This window comes from Mastacembelus armatus, chromosome 11, assembly GCF_900324485.2.
Source record: "Mastacembelus armatus chromosome 11, fMasArm1.2, whole genome shotgun sequence".
Taxonomy (NCBI): domain Eukaryota; kingdom Metazoa; phylum Chordata; class Actinopteri; order Synbranchiformes; family Mastacembelidae; genus Mastacembelus; species Mastacembelus armatus.
The window spans coordinates 21,466,074-21,481,566 of record NC_046643.1 but is presented as its reverse complement, the minus strand read 5'-3'; the positions used below and the strand labels follow the sequence as shown (position 1 = coordinate 21,481,566).

At 41.9% G+C, this 15,493-nt stretch overlaps 1 protein-coding gene across 1 annotated transcript in view; it reads right to left on the bottom strand.

The window, feature by feature from the left end:
* The window catches only part of LOC113126791 (low affinity immunoglobulin epsilon Fc receptor-like), a 37,130-nt gene that overhangs the window by 16,301 nt on the left and 5,336 nt on the right, over positions 1–15,493 (bottom strand). Inside the window, exons 5-7 of the mRNA XM_026300936.2 lie at positions 12,318–12,428; positions 12,155–12,217; positions 11,717–11,859 (exon numbers count right to left, since the gene is read on the bottom strand). Of these exons, the coding sequence (XP_026156721.2) occupies positions 11,717–11,859; positions 12,155–12,217; positions 12,318–12,428 (317 nt within the window). The remainder of the gene's footprint in view (positions 1–11,716; positions 11,860–12,154; positions 12,218–12,317; positions 12,429–15,493) is intronic.

Below are 15,493 nucleotides of genomic sequence, written 5' to 3'. Positions count from 1 at the left end.
TCTCTGCACATGCTTCCTGTAAAAGACCCAGCTCAAGATGGCGCCAAGTCAGTCCGTTGTTTGTGTGTCAGTGCCTGATGTCTGAGTTTTTGTGTTTTTATGGGCGACATTTCACATCATTTCCACATGAATGTGTGTTACTTCTCAAGAACAACATTCTCCAGTTCATTTGGGGATTTTAGATGATGCATTTGATCAGGTGTTTTCAGATTACTACAGCACTGTAAACCCAGACTGCTGAGGCCTAGGCCTGCTCGGGATCCACTTGTTGGACTGCAGTAACCAGGGGAGAAAAAGGATCTCTGCTTATCATCTCACTGTTTTCTGCTTCATCTGCACTCGGTGAGCCACCTGCTGTATTTTCCTGCTATATTTCCAGCCTAAACAAGGAATCAACAAACAATGTGTCCAGTGTGGTGGCTTTGTTTACTCTACCTGTCAGGTGGTTTCATGCTGACAACAGCAGTGAATCATGGACTGGACTATGACACAGTGGTCCCTTCTCTCTGGATCTCCCCATACTCTGTTACTATACCATACTCTGATGTCGTTCCTTTTTCTCACTGGATCACTACTGGGCTTTTTACTGGAATGAAAGGGGGTCTTCCCTATGTTCCCCAGTACCTTTGTTCCCCATGGTGGTTTTCTGGTCCGTCGTGTGTTGGTATTTGAAGCGGCTCTTGAATCCTGGATAAAAGCTAACAGCTAAACAATATGAAATGTTTCAGCCTCTTTCTGACATATTAATGTCAACGTGTAAAAATCTTGGCATAGATGAGAACTGGTAAATTATAAACCCTACCATGTTATTCAATAACACTGTCATGGATTCATTTAAATCCAGTCTAACTTGGTCCCACTCCCTTTTAGAATATTATTTCCCATACACCGTTCCACAGAAATCAATATTACCACACGTGAAAATCACAGGCAAACATAAACAATAGGACTTTTCCATCAACACCACGTGGCTCCAACTTCATGTAAGATCTAATCAATGGTGATCATTTCGGTTGATTTGCAATTATTTCTACATTGAATCCTTGTGTATCGAACCAGAGCGTGTCGAACGCCAGCCATTTTTGGCTTCACTACCTGATCAACCTGATCCAAGCTAGCCGCTGAAACATACAGCTATTGAAAGTCACAGTCTGCTGTTTTTCTGTGTTCCATAAGGATTTTACGAGCCTGTAGTCAAGAATTTGATAAAACAAAAAGTGTCTCACTGAATGAAGTTCAGAGACCAAATATAGCAATCTAGGTAGCGTTAGCTAATGCTCTGTGGGGTCCTTGTAGTTTTCCGTGACCATCCCTCTGCTCAACGCCTAACCACCACCATTCTTCCTGGGTGGAAGTCGTGACCCATGGGAGGAAGAGGAGCCGAGAGCCTTCTTGTCCTGGGTTAAGCCTTTCCAACCGCTATACAGCCCTGCCCTCCGATGCATTAGTTTACCCAGCGGATGCACCTCCTGTCTCAGCTCCATCAGACCTTGGTCTCCAACCAGCACCGACGCCCGATGTTCATACAGACTGTCCGCCGCTGGCACTCGGCGGGTGTGCCGCCCGCGGAGTTCTACAACGTCTGCGTGCCATAAAATCTTGAAAGAGGCGGTTCTCAGACGTTCTGGAGGACTCCCGAGCTCTAGTCCCGAGCTGGCTGCTCCCCCTTGCCCCATTTCTCCTGTGCCTGCAGCCGTGTGTCCACCAATGCGCCCGTCTCAGATGCATCGCCTGCGCTCCGAATGTAGTCACAACCTAACTGATCAGACCCCAGCACCTTCTCCACCTTCTCCTCTGCCCCTGTTCCCTCCAACCACTTTAATTGTTGGAGACTCCATAATCAAACACGTCCGTTTCTTTAACGGGGTCACTCACTCGTTCCCTGGTGTGACGGTTCCAGCCATCCTGTTTAAACTTCCGGGTCTGTTAAAATCCTCTCCTCCTTCCATCGTCCGGGTTGTTCATGTGGGATCTTGTGACACGAGTCTTCATCACTCTGAACTGACTAAGAAAGACTTCAATGCCCTTTTTAGTTTTTTAAGATCATGTGGCAAGTCCGTCTTTATCTCTGGCCCAATTCCCACCTTAGCTAGAGGAAATGGGAGCTACAGTAGAATCCTCAGCCATCATACTTGGCTCCTGTCTGCCTGCAAGTCGCACCATCTTGGTTTTGACAACTTCAATATTTTCTGGGACCGACCCACACTCATTAGAAACGATGGCTTGCACCCTAATCGCCTGGGCAGCCGCACGCTATCTGCTAATATACAGCATGCTGTCCAGTGTATTCCCCTAGATTGACTATCTCCTCACGTAACACCCAGTGCTTCTTCCCCCACACCTTTATCTCAGAGTTGCTCGCTTTAACACGTGCCCCAGTCTTGTGATCCCCCCACGCTCGAGTTCCCTCGCTGCCTTTTGTCCCTTTCATCATACATTAGCTTTGGATATTCCTACTTCCACTAGTTGTCTTCACGCTTCATCTGTGGGGCGTCCCACCAGCACCCTCTATGCTCCAGTCAGTAAAATCCCTGTTATAATCGCCAACAGACAGCAAACAGGTCACACAGCGGCTCCAAGAAACAATTTTAATTTTGCCCTGCCAACATTGGAAAAGCCTCCTCATACCAGCCCCAGTATTAATACCTCTAGTACAAGATTTGGTCTCTTAAACGTCAGATCACTTTCCAATAAGGCATCTCTTTCAAATGACCTTATTCTTTTACAGAACCTAGACATCTTTTTCCTAAACGAAACTTGGCTGAGATTAAGCGAGTGTACCCAGTTGCTAGAGCTCTGTTCTCCTGGCTTTATTTATTTAACTCCCCCAGATTAAGTGGTCGAGGCGGTGGTGCTGCTGCGGTCTTTAAAAACCACTTTAAATGCTCCCTTCTCACACTAAAGCAGGTAAATAGCTTTGAAGCTCTTTCCTTTCTCATCCACTGCTCTGTTCCTGTTTGCTGTACTGTTACCTACCGTCCACCGAAAGTAAACAGTAATTTCTTATCGGAGTTCTATAACTATGTTGCTGACGTTAGATATGAAAAAGTAATTATTGCCGTAGACTTTAACTTTCATATTGATGATGTTACAAATACTTTAGCAAATGAGTTTATCAGTCTAACTGAATCCTTCAATCTGGTTCAAAACCTAAAAGGCCCCACTCATGACCTGGGTCACATACTTGACTTAATATTCACTTTAGGATTGACTCTAAACTCCATTGAGTTGAAGGATTCCATCTCTGACCATAAATGTTTTATTTGATATCTGTCTTCACCCAACCATTGTACGCCAAAAATCCACTGTCAAACGGCGTCTATTTAACGACCAGTCAGCGGCTAAATTCATGAGAACCTTCACTATGTTAATGCAAGTTGAGTCCTGCGCATCACATGTAAACGATATCGTCAGCTGTTTCAATAATATTTGTGCCTCTGCTCTAGATGCAGCTGCTCCTCTAAAGACTGCCTCTTAAGGCCACCAGCGGACAGCCTTGGTTAGATGATAGTATTCGCAGAATTAAAGCTGAATGTAGGAAAGCAGAGATGGAAGAAAACCGGGCTTCAGGTGCATTATGAAGCTATGAAAGATTCATTACTCCACTACAATATTATGGTAAAGAATGCCAGAGCTAAATATTTCTCAGATCTGATCACAACCCAAGGTTTCTTTTTCAGACTGTTGATCAACTGGTTAACCCAACCCCTCCCGGCATCCCGGCCGAAAGTGATGCGGAGTGTGAGAAATTTTTAATTTATTTTAATGATAAAATTGAATGTATTAGAGCTTCTATTACCCATAACGCCTCACCAATCAAAGTTTCCCATACCCCTAGAGAAAGCACTTTAAGTCGGTTTTCTCCTATGTTCTTATCGGAATTACTACAAATTTTCTCAGACATGAAACCCTCTTCTAGCCCAGTGGACATTATCCCAACCAGGTTTTTAATTTCTATTATTGATTTGCTCCTTCTCTTCTTAACATTTTTAATACTTCTCTGGCAACCGGGTCTGTCCTGGATTATTTTAAAATTGCATGCGTGCAACCGCATTTGAAAAAACCGGGCCTTGACCCCTCTTGCCTTGAAAATTACAGACCAATTTCGAAATTGCCCTTCATATCGAAGATTTTAGAAAAATATGTTTCTATTCTCCTACTCCAAGCCACAGATAACTAACATTTTTGATGAATTTCAATCTGGCTTTCGCAAACATCATAGCACTGAGACCGCTCTATTAAAGGTGACTAATGACATCCTGCTGGCGTCCGATGCTGGCCTGTGTTCTGTTCTTGTCCTTCTGGATCTCAGTGCTGCTTTTGATACAGTCGATCACCACGTTTTGTTGGAGCGACTGAAGCACTGGGTGGGAATAACTGGTTCTGCACTGGACCGGTTCTCTTCTTATATGTCTAATAGATCGTTTTGTGTCTCCGTTAATTACAAGTCTTCTTTCTCTCCAGTAAAGTACGGAGTCCCACAAGGTTCAGTGCCGGGACCAATCCTGTTCTCCTTGTATAAGCTCCCTCTCGGACATACAGTGGGTACGGAAAGTATTCAGACCCCTTTAAATTTTTCACTCTTTGTGTCATTGCAGCCATTTGCCAAAATCAAAAAAGTTCATTTTATTTCTCATTAATGTACACTCAGCACCCCATCTTGACAGAAAAAAACAGAAATGTAGAAATTTTTGCAAATTTATTAAAAAAGAAAAACTGAAATATCACATGGTCATAAGTATTCAGACCCTGTGCTCAGTATTGAGTAGAAGCACCCTTTTGAGCTAGTACAGCTATGAGTCTTCTTGGGAATGACGCAATACGTTTTTCCACACCCGGATTTGGGGATCCTCTGCCATTCTTCCTTGCAGATCCTCTCCAGTTCTGTCAGGTTGGATGGTGAACGTTGGTGGACAGCCATTTTCAGGTCTCTCCAGAGATGCTCAATTGGCTTTAGGTCAGGGCTCTGGCTGGGCCAGTCAAGAACGGTCACAGAGTTGTTCCGAAGCCACTCCTTTGTTATTTTAGCTGTGTGCTTAGGGTCATTGTCCTGTTGAAAGGTGAACCTTTGGCCCAGTCTGAGGTCCTGAGCACTCTGGAAGAGGTTTTCTTCCAGGATATCTCTGTACTTGGCCGCATTCATCTTTCCTTCAATTGCAACCAGTCGTCCTGTCCCTGCAGCTGAAAAACACCCCCACAACATGATGCTCCCACCACCATGTTTCACTGTAGGGATTGTATTGGGCAGGTGATGAGCAGTGCCTGGTTTTCTCCACACATACCGCTTAGAATTAATGCCAAAAAGTTCAATCTTGGTCTCATCAGACCAGAGAATCTTATTTCTCAAAGTCTGGGAGTCCTTCATGTGTTTTTTGGCAAACTCTATGCGGGCTTTCATTTGTCTTGCACTGAGGAGAGGCTTCCGTCAGGCCACTCTGCCATAAAGCCCCGACTGGTGGAGGGCTGCAGTGATAGTTGACTTTGTGGAACTTTCTCCCTTCTCCCTACTGCATCTCTGGAGCTCAGCCACAGTGATCTTTGGATTGTTCTTTACCTCTCTCACCAAGGCTCTTCTCCCACGATTGCTCAGTTTGGCTGGACGGCCAGGTCTAGGAAGAGTTCTGGTCGTCCCAAACTTTTTCCATTTGAGGATTATGGAGGCCACTGTGCTCTTAGGAACCTTGAGTGCTGCAGAAATTCTTTTGTAACCTTGGCCAGATCTGTGCCTTGCCACAATTCTGTCTCTGAGCTCCTTGGGCAGTTCCTTCGACCTCATGATTCTCATTTGCTCTGACATGCACTGTGAGCTGTAAGGTCTTATATAGACAGGTGTGTGCCTTTCCTAATCAAGTCCAATCAGTTTAATTAAACACAGCTGGACTCCAATGAAGGAGCAGAACCATCTCAAGGAGGATCAGAAGAAATGGACAGCATGTGAGTTAAATATGAGTGTCACTGCAAAGGGTCTGAATACTTATGACCATGTGATATTTCAGTTTTTCTTTTTTAATAAATTTGCAAAAATTTCGACATTTCTGTTTTTTTCTGTCAAGATGGCGTGCTGAGTGTACATTAATGAGAAAAAAAATGAACTTTTTTGATTTTGGAAAATGGCTGCAATGACACAAAGAGTGAAAAATTTAAAGGGGTCTGAATATTTTCTGTACCCACTGAGATAAAAAGTTGGATGGCTCAAAACTACTTGCAGCTTAATTCAAATAAAACAGTAATAGTTGTTATTGACCCACAACATATAACCAAACATATCCTGCCCTGTACAGACCCTCTCTTACAGAACCCAACATCCGCCGCAAAAAATGTTGGTGTTTGGTTTGATTCTAAACTAAACTTGGAGCGCCATGTAACAAAGACCGTCCAGACATGTTTTTATCACCTCAGAAATATCTCCAAAATACGCTCAATTTTATCATTTAAGGATACGGAGGCGATTTTACATGCTTTTATTTCTTCACACCTTGACTATTGCAACAGTCTATTCACCTGCCTGTGCCAAAAATCAATTAACAGGTTGTCCAGAACTCAACTGCAAGACTCTTGACTGGAAAAAGCAGAATTGACCATATCACTCCTTTTTTAGCTTCCTTGAACTGGCTCCCAATACGTTTTAGGACTGATTTTAAGCTGTTATTAATAACTTTTAAAGCACTGCATGGCCTTTCTCCAAAGCTGGATATCCCAGCTGCTACAGCCGTATAAGCCTGCTCATAGCCTGAGATCCTCTGATAGAGATCTTCTATGTATCCCCGATGTTAGAATGAAAACCAGAGGTCCCAAACTCTGGAATGACTTACCTGAGGAAATAAGATCAGCTGATGCAGTACCATCTTTTAAAGCCCTCCTTAAATTTGACCTTTTCCGGCAAGCCATCCCTCATATCCTTTAAATGGGGACGAGCTTTTATCTTCCTTTTATCCTCCTTAGTATTTAGGACTTTGTTGTTCTTTTATGTCTTTTATTGTAAAGAACTTTGTAACATATGTTTAGAAAAGTGCTCTATAAATGAATTTTATTATGTCTAAAGTTACAGTCAGACTGATGAAACCAACAACAAACAGATGCCCATAATTGAAACCCGTAGATTTTTGTTTGACCTTCATTTAATATGCTGGTTCCTGTTGGGGTCAGGGCACCACAGACAGAGGATGTCTGCAATTATCCTGAATTTCTCCAAGGAAGTTATTTAAGTGGTGAAAAGTAACCTCTTTGACTCCAGTACTGGGATACCTTCTATTTTATTCTTGTTTTATTGCTGCTTTATTATTATATGACATTTGGATGCAATGCACTTGCTTGAAAACAAGACCTGAGTGCTTTTTGCTCTCTGTTTGCATATCCTATATTTATCCATGTCTTAAGGGTGTATCACTGTATTTTTAACTTTAGCTTCTCTGTTTTAGTGGAGGCAAAACTTGGTTTGGCAAGTTTCACATCCTTGTTCCTGAAGGATTGTGCAGGAGTGGAAGTGGATCCAGACATATTTGATGAACTTTTGAATTCGTCTCAGGCGTCTTTCAAGGCCTTGACTGCAGATTGCAGTGGTAAGATAATGCAGTTGTTTCTCAAAATGTCTTGGTTATTAATTTATTGCTAGTGTAGATTTTATCTGCACAGTTTGAACACAGTTTTTCATCACAGTGCTATTTGTGTGTTCTTAGACAGTGTTGAGGATTCTTCTTCAGGAGCCTCATGTTTGTCAGAATAATCTCCATCTCCTGCATCTGAAGGCTCATCAAGTTCAGACTCAACAATTATTCTTGAATCCACCAAAACTCAGAAAAGACATTTGATTGAGGGACGTCCCGACAGCAGTATTGCAAGAGATGTAAGTTATCCTTTTTATACAAATAGTAAATGTTGGAGATACTCATTGTCTTTTATTAAGTGCTCAGTTTGAATGCAATACAATTGTTGTTTCAGGCTTGACCTGCATTCAAAGCCAGGTGGTGACCAAATATTCAAAGAATGAGAGAGAACAAACCATCTGTGTGATGGGACAAGAAGAAAACTGGTGAACATACTTGTGGCAGACATGGTAGAGTGTCATGGGTAAGTGAGGTTGTTCTTGTAATTGTAGAATGTAATTTTAGATATTTATAATAATAATAAATCATCAGCAGGAACTCCAAACCCTCCTACTTTCCCTGAATTAATAAAAATAGGTCAAAACAAACTTAATGGTAAAAACAATATAGCAGATGCATTTAATAAATATTTGATCAGTTCAGGTTCAAATATCCAATCAAACCTCCCAGTATATGCCCCCCGTAATGGAATCAGCAATTCTTAAAGTTTTGTAAATAGTTTTAATTTTTCTATATTTCACAATCCTAAGTCTTTAAAGCCTGATCCAGTCTGCATTGTAAAAAACCAGCAGGTCCAGATCAAAGTGAGCCCTATCTTTTAAAAGCAGCAAGTGTGATTGCTGGTCCCATTCCCTTTATTTTCAACCTTAGCCTTTGTAATGGGTCAATTCCTAGTTCTTGAAAGCTGGCCTATGTCCTCCCTCTACTAAAAGGTGGAGACCCCAGTGTTTTGGATAATTATCAACTGCTTTCTAGACCCTCTGTTGTTGCTAAAGTGTTTGAATCCCATAGATTCTCTCTAGATAGCAATAAATCTAGTGTTGCACTGTATATTGATTTGTCTAAAGCATTTGACACTGTAGATCATGGTCTCCTCTTTCAAAGTCTACAACATATAGGTTTAAGTAGTAATGTTTTAAACTGGTTTTCTAATTATTTAACTGGAAGAAGCCAGTGTGTCCATAGACAACTGCAAATCTGATGATGCATTTGGTGAAGAACGCCGAGCCTGGAGTCCTGGAGTCTGGTTAGTTTTTGGATGCAGGGCTCTTTCCTGACCTGTATCTACCCCCAAACATGTCACATTGACTTGATGTCAATTTTAGGACCATGTCAGAATTCCTGCCCATTATGATTTGTCCACCTCTTTCTCTGCATTCACCCACATTCTCACTTTTTCAGCACCTTGGAAAGTTACAAGACCTGCCATTCTCCATCCAGCCACTAGATGTCTCTGGATATCCATCCATGATGCCATCTTGAATAAACTTTGTCTGTGCCTCCTGTCAGCTGGACCCTCTACTCACCAGCACACCTGCTCCTTATCCCCTGATCACTCTCCCCAGTAAATATACTGCTCTGGTTTCACTTTTATACCACAGACTCACAGCTGTTCCTGTCTCTTCCTGGTTTTCCCTGTGTTCCCTGGCTTTGGATTACTCAGCTGTTCTGGACTCTGGTTGTTGTGTCTTAGTAGAAACATGACAGAGGCCTTTTTCCAGCTGCACAGACACTGCTGCATCATCCTGACCACATGTTTGTATTTTCACAAAGAATTCCCCAGACACACTGATGATATTAGACAATGCATTTGGTGAAGAAGCCTTTAATGGTTTGTTGGTTCTTTACAGTATTTTCTAATGTGGTTAATGTGACACATGTTTAGATGAAGAAAAGATCCTGGTCCAGGTAAAACGAAGCAGATACTAACTCCAGGTGTATCAGAGAAAATGAAGAAGACACTTTGAGCAGTTTGAGCAGCAACAGACTCATGAATGAAGCAAGTAAAGCAAAGTGAAGACAAGCTGCAGTTCACTTTTATTCTAACCCTTCTGTGGGACGACAGAGTCAGTGAGTGCACATGTAGTTGTTGTGTGGACGACTTCCAGCCCCACTGCTCTGTCTGCACCATAGAGCACAGAGGGACAATGTCTATGGAATCCAGATGGTTGAACATGTGAACTAATGGAAGATGACTCTGAGGCTCATGCAGAGCTTTTCATAGTTTGGTGTCTTTGGTCTGATTGGACAAACAGCTTCATCCCAACAGTCCACAGCCCTCTGTCATCAGCACAACCAGGGAATCTTTTTCTCACAGATCCAGGTCTTTTCATAATTATAATGACTTTGAGTCCATTTTCCTTGTTGGTCACAACATGATGCAAAGGACCTGTCTGTGGGTTTTCCATGTCCTGTTGCCCAGAACCTGTGGACAAATAAAATATAGTTTTAAACTGGGCTGAAACTCCTGATTATTTTCATATTCACATAAACTTGAATCTCACTTTGAATATTTCAGATATTTTCCATCATTTTTAGGGGATTTGCAGACACCTCAAACACAAAGGATTATGGGTATGATTCTGGTCCCAGATGTGTTATGAAAGCTGGATCCAGGACTTAGACATGACATCCATTCATTCCAATGAAAGTTACTCTGCCAGCAGGACAAACTGGTTGTAAAGCTGCTCTCTTAATCCATCCCTGGGACTAATGGTCATATTCAGCTTTTTCCTTCATATGTTCTTCCCTTTCTAAAGAGCAGAGAAGAGGCAGGTCGTCCTTCATGCTGAGCTAAAGTTAAAGGACCTGCAGTCACATTTGTTTGACTTGTGAAGTTGAGAAGCAGTTTGTTCTTTTCTGTCTGAGGATACAGAGCAGCACACACGTTCAATAAGCTGAACTGTGACCAGGGCTTTGAAGACTTTCTGAATCCTGACTCTTTCAAACTGAGTCCTTGTTACTGGACCTCATCACAGACTGCAGATGAACAGAGCTCAAGTCCAGCTCTTCATTCAGACACTCAGTTTTCTTTTCACGTTCTTTCATTGGATTCAACATCTGCAGGTTGTTCCAAACCAACACTGAGAAAATCCTTTGAACATGTGTTGCTGTCCTGCCTTTAACACATGGTTCTGTTAGTTTCCAACAATGACTTTGATGGCACTGAAATAGAAACAAAACACTGGCTCACGTTTCTGTCAGCGGTGATACGTCCACCCATTTCCATTCCCAGGTAGATGTCCATCCTTCCTGTACAGTCCATAGACCAATCCAGGACTGTCCCTTCATATTCAGCGTTGTGACAAATTCCTAATAGTTGACAAGAGACAATAATTATTTCTCCATTCATAATTCAGTATTTCTGTTGTAGTAAAATCGTCCTGTGAGTCTGTCTGAAGGAAAAACTAAATCTGCTGCAACTTTTCTTTTCCTCCATGGAGCATAAATCAGAAACAGCCAAAGAACTGATGAAGATCAGCTCCTCTCATAGACCGACCGTTGTCACAGTAAAACCAAAGTTAACATGTCATTTTATCAGAATGTGTTTTTCAAACCAACACACACATTTGGAGGGTTTTTGAGATATTGAGAATGAATTGAATAATGAAATATTTCCCTTACATGAACGTTTGTCTCTAAATTCTCTGAACCATTAGAGCTCAGTTCATGCAGAATCAGTCAGACCTCCTGTTTTTGTCACTTTAACCAAGACCTTTCTGTTTTACTGCAAATGTGCAGTGACCTAAACCAACTCCAAATCCAAAAATACCAATCCAGGCCTTAAAATCTCCAGTATGTGAAATAATAATATCCATGGCCTTAAAATCAGCTTCCATGATAGTTGATGTAGAAAAGCAGCAGTGACGTGGACCCAAATGCCTGTACAGTCCACACAGGCAGAGCAGGTTGAATTCCAGGCCCTTTACTAGAATCACTAGTCAGTGAACAGGTTTCCAGTTGTGCAGCCTGAAAGCTGTTTAACCAGGCAAATAAATCCATCAGGGTCCAGACAGGAGGCAGGTCCCAGACTGGCAGCAGGTCAGAAACACAAGGAACAGATCACTGGCAGTTACATCAGAGATCACACACACAGTAACAAACACACTCACCTGCTCCTCTTTGCTGTTTATCGACACCAGATCAGCTCCTTTGTTCAGACAGTCCGACCTACTTTCATACCACCATTGCTCTTGAGTTGATTCAAAGTAACAGCTGCATCCAAATCTCGTCCATCCTTCAGGACACCACTTCCCTTAATGTGAGACAAGTGTTTTAAAGCCAGTTCATGTCATTCAGTGTCAGACTGATAAGACTTGTACTTTCACTGTGTAGGTTCAGATCTTTCTGTCTCCACTTTTCACTTTCAGGTTCTTTACTCTGTAAATACGACGTCACTCTCATTTGAAGTGATTACCTCCAACACAAATATCCACACAGCAAAACTGTTCAACTACATTAGACAGTTAGAATTCAAAGTGACTCTTCAGTGATATCATAGAAACTGGTTTAATTCTGATATTTGATCATAGTTTTTAAACTTTTCTCACCTTCAGTTTTGTCCTTCAGCTTCTTCACTTCTTCCTGTAACTGACTGTTGTCGGCTGCCATGTCTTAAGAAAATCAGCAGCAGATAAAACATGAAAATGTTGATGCAGTGTGAAGTTGGATCATGTGTTTTATGGTATTTGCCTGTTTGTTAAAAAATCTTACTGTGAATTTTCTCCTGGAGCTGCTTTAAGTCATTCTGTGACTGATTGTAGCTGCTGCTCAGGTTGTTGATTCTGATCTTCAGCTGCTCGATTTCTAATGTCAGTGAAACATCTGATGAGAAAAACAACAGAAGAAACAGACGACATCAAATCATTCTGCTTTATAAAGACATAGCTGAGTTACTTCCTGTGCTTTAGTCCTTTGGCAGCAAAGTCTTGTCAAGTCCTGAGTTTTTCCATCTTTCTGACGTATTTTTGACAACTACTGTCTCATTTTGCTTAATTACTGATGGATGTTGCTGTGGGGAGAAGAACCTACACAAGAGATGAGCTCCTCTTACTACAGCAGATCAGATCTAGAGTAGACCACCCTATTCCAGCTGAGCTGAAGAAGTCTCTCCATGGATGCTGAGCTGGTGCTAAACTAAAGGCAGGAGATGGAGATACAAGTCTGTGGCTGTTTCCCTAATAACAAAGCCTGGATCACTAGAGACATTGAGTCAAACCTTAACCAGGAACAGGAGTCATTTAAAGATGGAGACAAAGACTCCAACATGTCCGACATGAGCTGAAGAGGAGATTAAAGCAGGCTGAGGAGGACTACAGAAACAAAATAGAGAGAAATCTACAGCACAACAACATCAGAGAGGTGTGGGGGGGAATTAACATCTTCACTGGCTACACAGAAAGAACAACCAGGCACCAGTGGCTGATGTGGACAGAGCCAATGAACTCAACAGGTTCTTCAACAGGTTTGACACTGAGGCAAATGGACTTCTGCCCCAGCCTGTCCAGTCATACCCCCCCATTCCTCCAGTGTCTCCTTCTTCATCTCCTCCTTGTTCTCCACCTGTGTGCCACCCCTACTACTGTAGCTACACCTGCTCCCTCACCTGGGCAGGCTCCACCACCTGTCACAGTAACAGGGGTGAGGCTGCAGCTACAAAGACTGTGGGAAGGCAGCTGGTCCCTGGTGGTTTATGTCCAAGGCTGCTTAACCCTCTGGGGTTGACGCACACGCCGGTGCGTTTTGACGCATCTTTTTCTGATAAGGCCGAAACAAACTTAAATTGCTCCGTCACTTCTGATCGTACAGATAAAAGAAGCATATCATTCAAATCTGTAAAGGGTCTAGTTTTAGTGGTATACCATCATAATAACAACAAAACGTTGTGCTTTTTCTAAATAAAGAAAGCCGAAAGGGTGCGCTCTCGGACTTTTCTGTCTCTGCCATTTCTCTTCACAGACGCGTAAATAAAACAACCAGAATCTCAGCGAATACTTGGCTCATAAAAATAAGAATTATATGGCTAGAAAGCTTGAAATGTTTTCTTTTGAGTGAAACAATTCAAGTCAAAAACAAATCATCACTTTTTATTTAATCCGTATGAACGTAAGGAGAAGTCCGTTTTTTCCCGTCTCACCTCATTACAGGTAATGCGGTCCCGCCTTGTACACTGTCCACTGTTCACATGTAAATAATCTCAGGTGAACCAGGTAAATATGTGCACGCCCCCGAGAAATGACATAAAATATCAAACTTCATCATAGAATTTACTCACTTTTTCGACGCGTTTGGATGATGGCGCGTTACGCACGTGAAGCGGCGCTCCTTACATTCCACACAGAGACAAATAGTTTAGCTTGTCCTCAGAGTAAAAACACTGATTTTAACTCAAATGAGGATCGTTTGCTCCTCATTGTGTTGTATTGTACAGCACTAATCCGTCCCATCTACATTGACTGAAAGGCTCATTATGCGCGTCTTTGTCTGGTCGTTCAGTGCGTCTTTTGTGTTCTCAGGTAAATCACATGACTATTCATCCTCAGACACACCCTCTTGCATATGGCCTTTCTGGACAAAAAGTGTCTTAGAAAATTTAAATCAGTGTATTGTTTACTGTGAATGTGTGAACAAGATGACATTCACAGCACTCTGAAGTAAACACTTTAGCCTACAACATGCTGGTCTCCAAAGTCTTGTGAACCAATGTTCTGTTTGTGTTTTATGGCCTTATTTCAGTGAGTAAAAAATTGTAGTTTTTCACTAGCCATGCATAAACACTTTTTTCTCAAAAACACAATAATGTATAAACTTGAAGCTCATATATTATTGTAGCCAATTTTGTGCTGATTACAGTGTTATTAGACTTTAGACATTAATATGTTTAAAAAACACTGAAAAAAGCACAAATGTCAGGACATGTCAAAATTTGTCCAGGCCCCAAAAACCCCCTCAGACCCCAGAGGGTTAAGGCTGTGCAATTGGGAAATTAGTTGAAAGGGGTGTGTTAAAAAAAATAGCAGTGTGGCATTCAATCAGTGAGGTCATCAATTTTGTGAAAAACAGGTGTGAATCAGGTGGCCCCTATTTAAGGATGAAGCCAGCACTTGTTGAAAACCTGAGGAAAATGGGTCGTTCAAGATATTGTTCAGAAGAACAGCATACTTTGATTAAAAAGTTGATTGAAGAGGGGAAAACCTATAAAGAGGTGCAAAAAATTATAGGCTGGTCAGCTAAAATGATCTCCAATGCCTTAAAATGGACGGCAAAAGCAGAGAGACATGGAAGAAAATGGAAGACGACCATCAAAATGGATCGAAGAATAACCAGAATGGCAAAGGCTCAGCCAATGATCAGCTCCAGGATGATCAAAGACAGTCTGGAGTTACCTGTAAGTACTGTAACAGTTAGAAGACGTCTGTGTGAAGCTAATCTATTTTCAAGAATCCCCCGCAAAGTCCCTCTGTTTAAAATAAATATAAAAAAAAAAAAAAAAAAAAGGGCAGAGATGACTTTTCCTCGTAAGGCGGCTTAGGTCCACAGACGTCTGCAGGAAGATGCTACACATTTTACCAAACTATGAGTCTTTGCTGTTTATTGACACCAGATCAGCTCCTTTGTCCTGACAGTCTGTCCTACTGTTAGACCAATATTTCTCCTGAGTGGATTTAAAGTAACAGCTGCATCCAAATCTCGTCCATCCTTCAGGACACCACTTCCCTTAATGTGAGACAAGTGTTTTAAAGCCAGTTCATGTCATTCAGTGTCAGACTGATAAGACTTGTACTTTCACTGTGTAGGTTCAGATCTTTCTGTCTCCACTTTTCACTTTCAGGTTCTTTACTCTGTAAATACGATGTCACTCTCATTTGAAGTGATTACCTCCAACACAA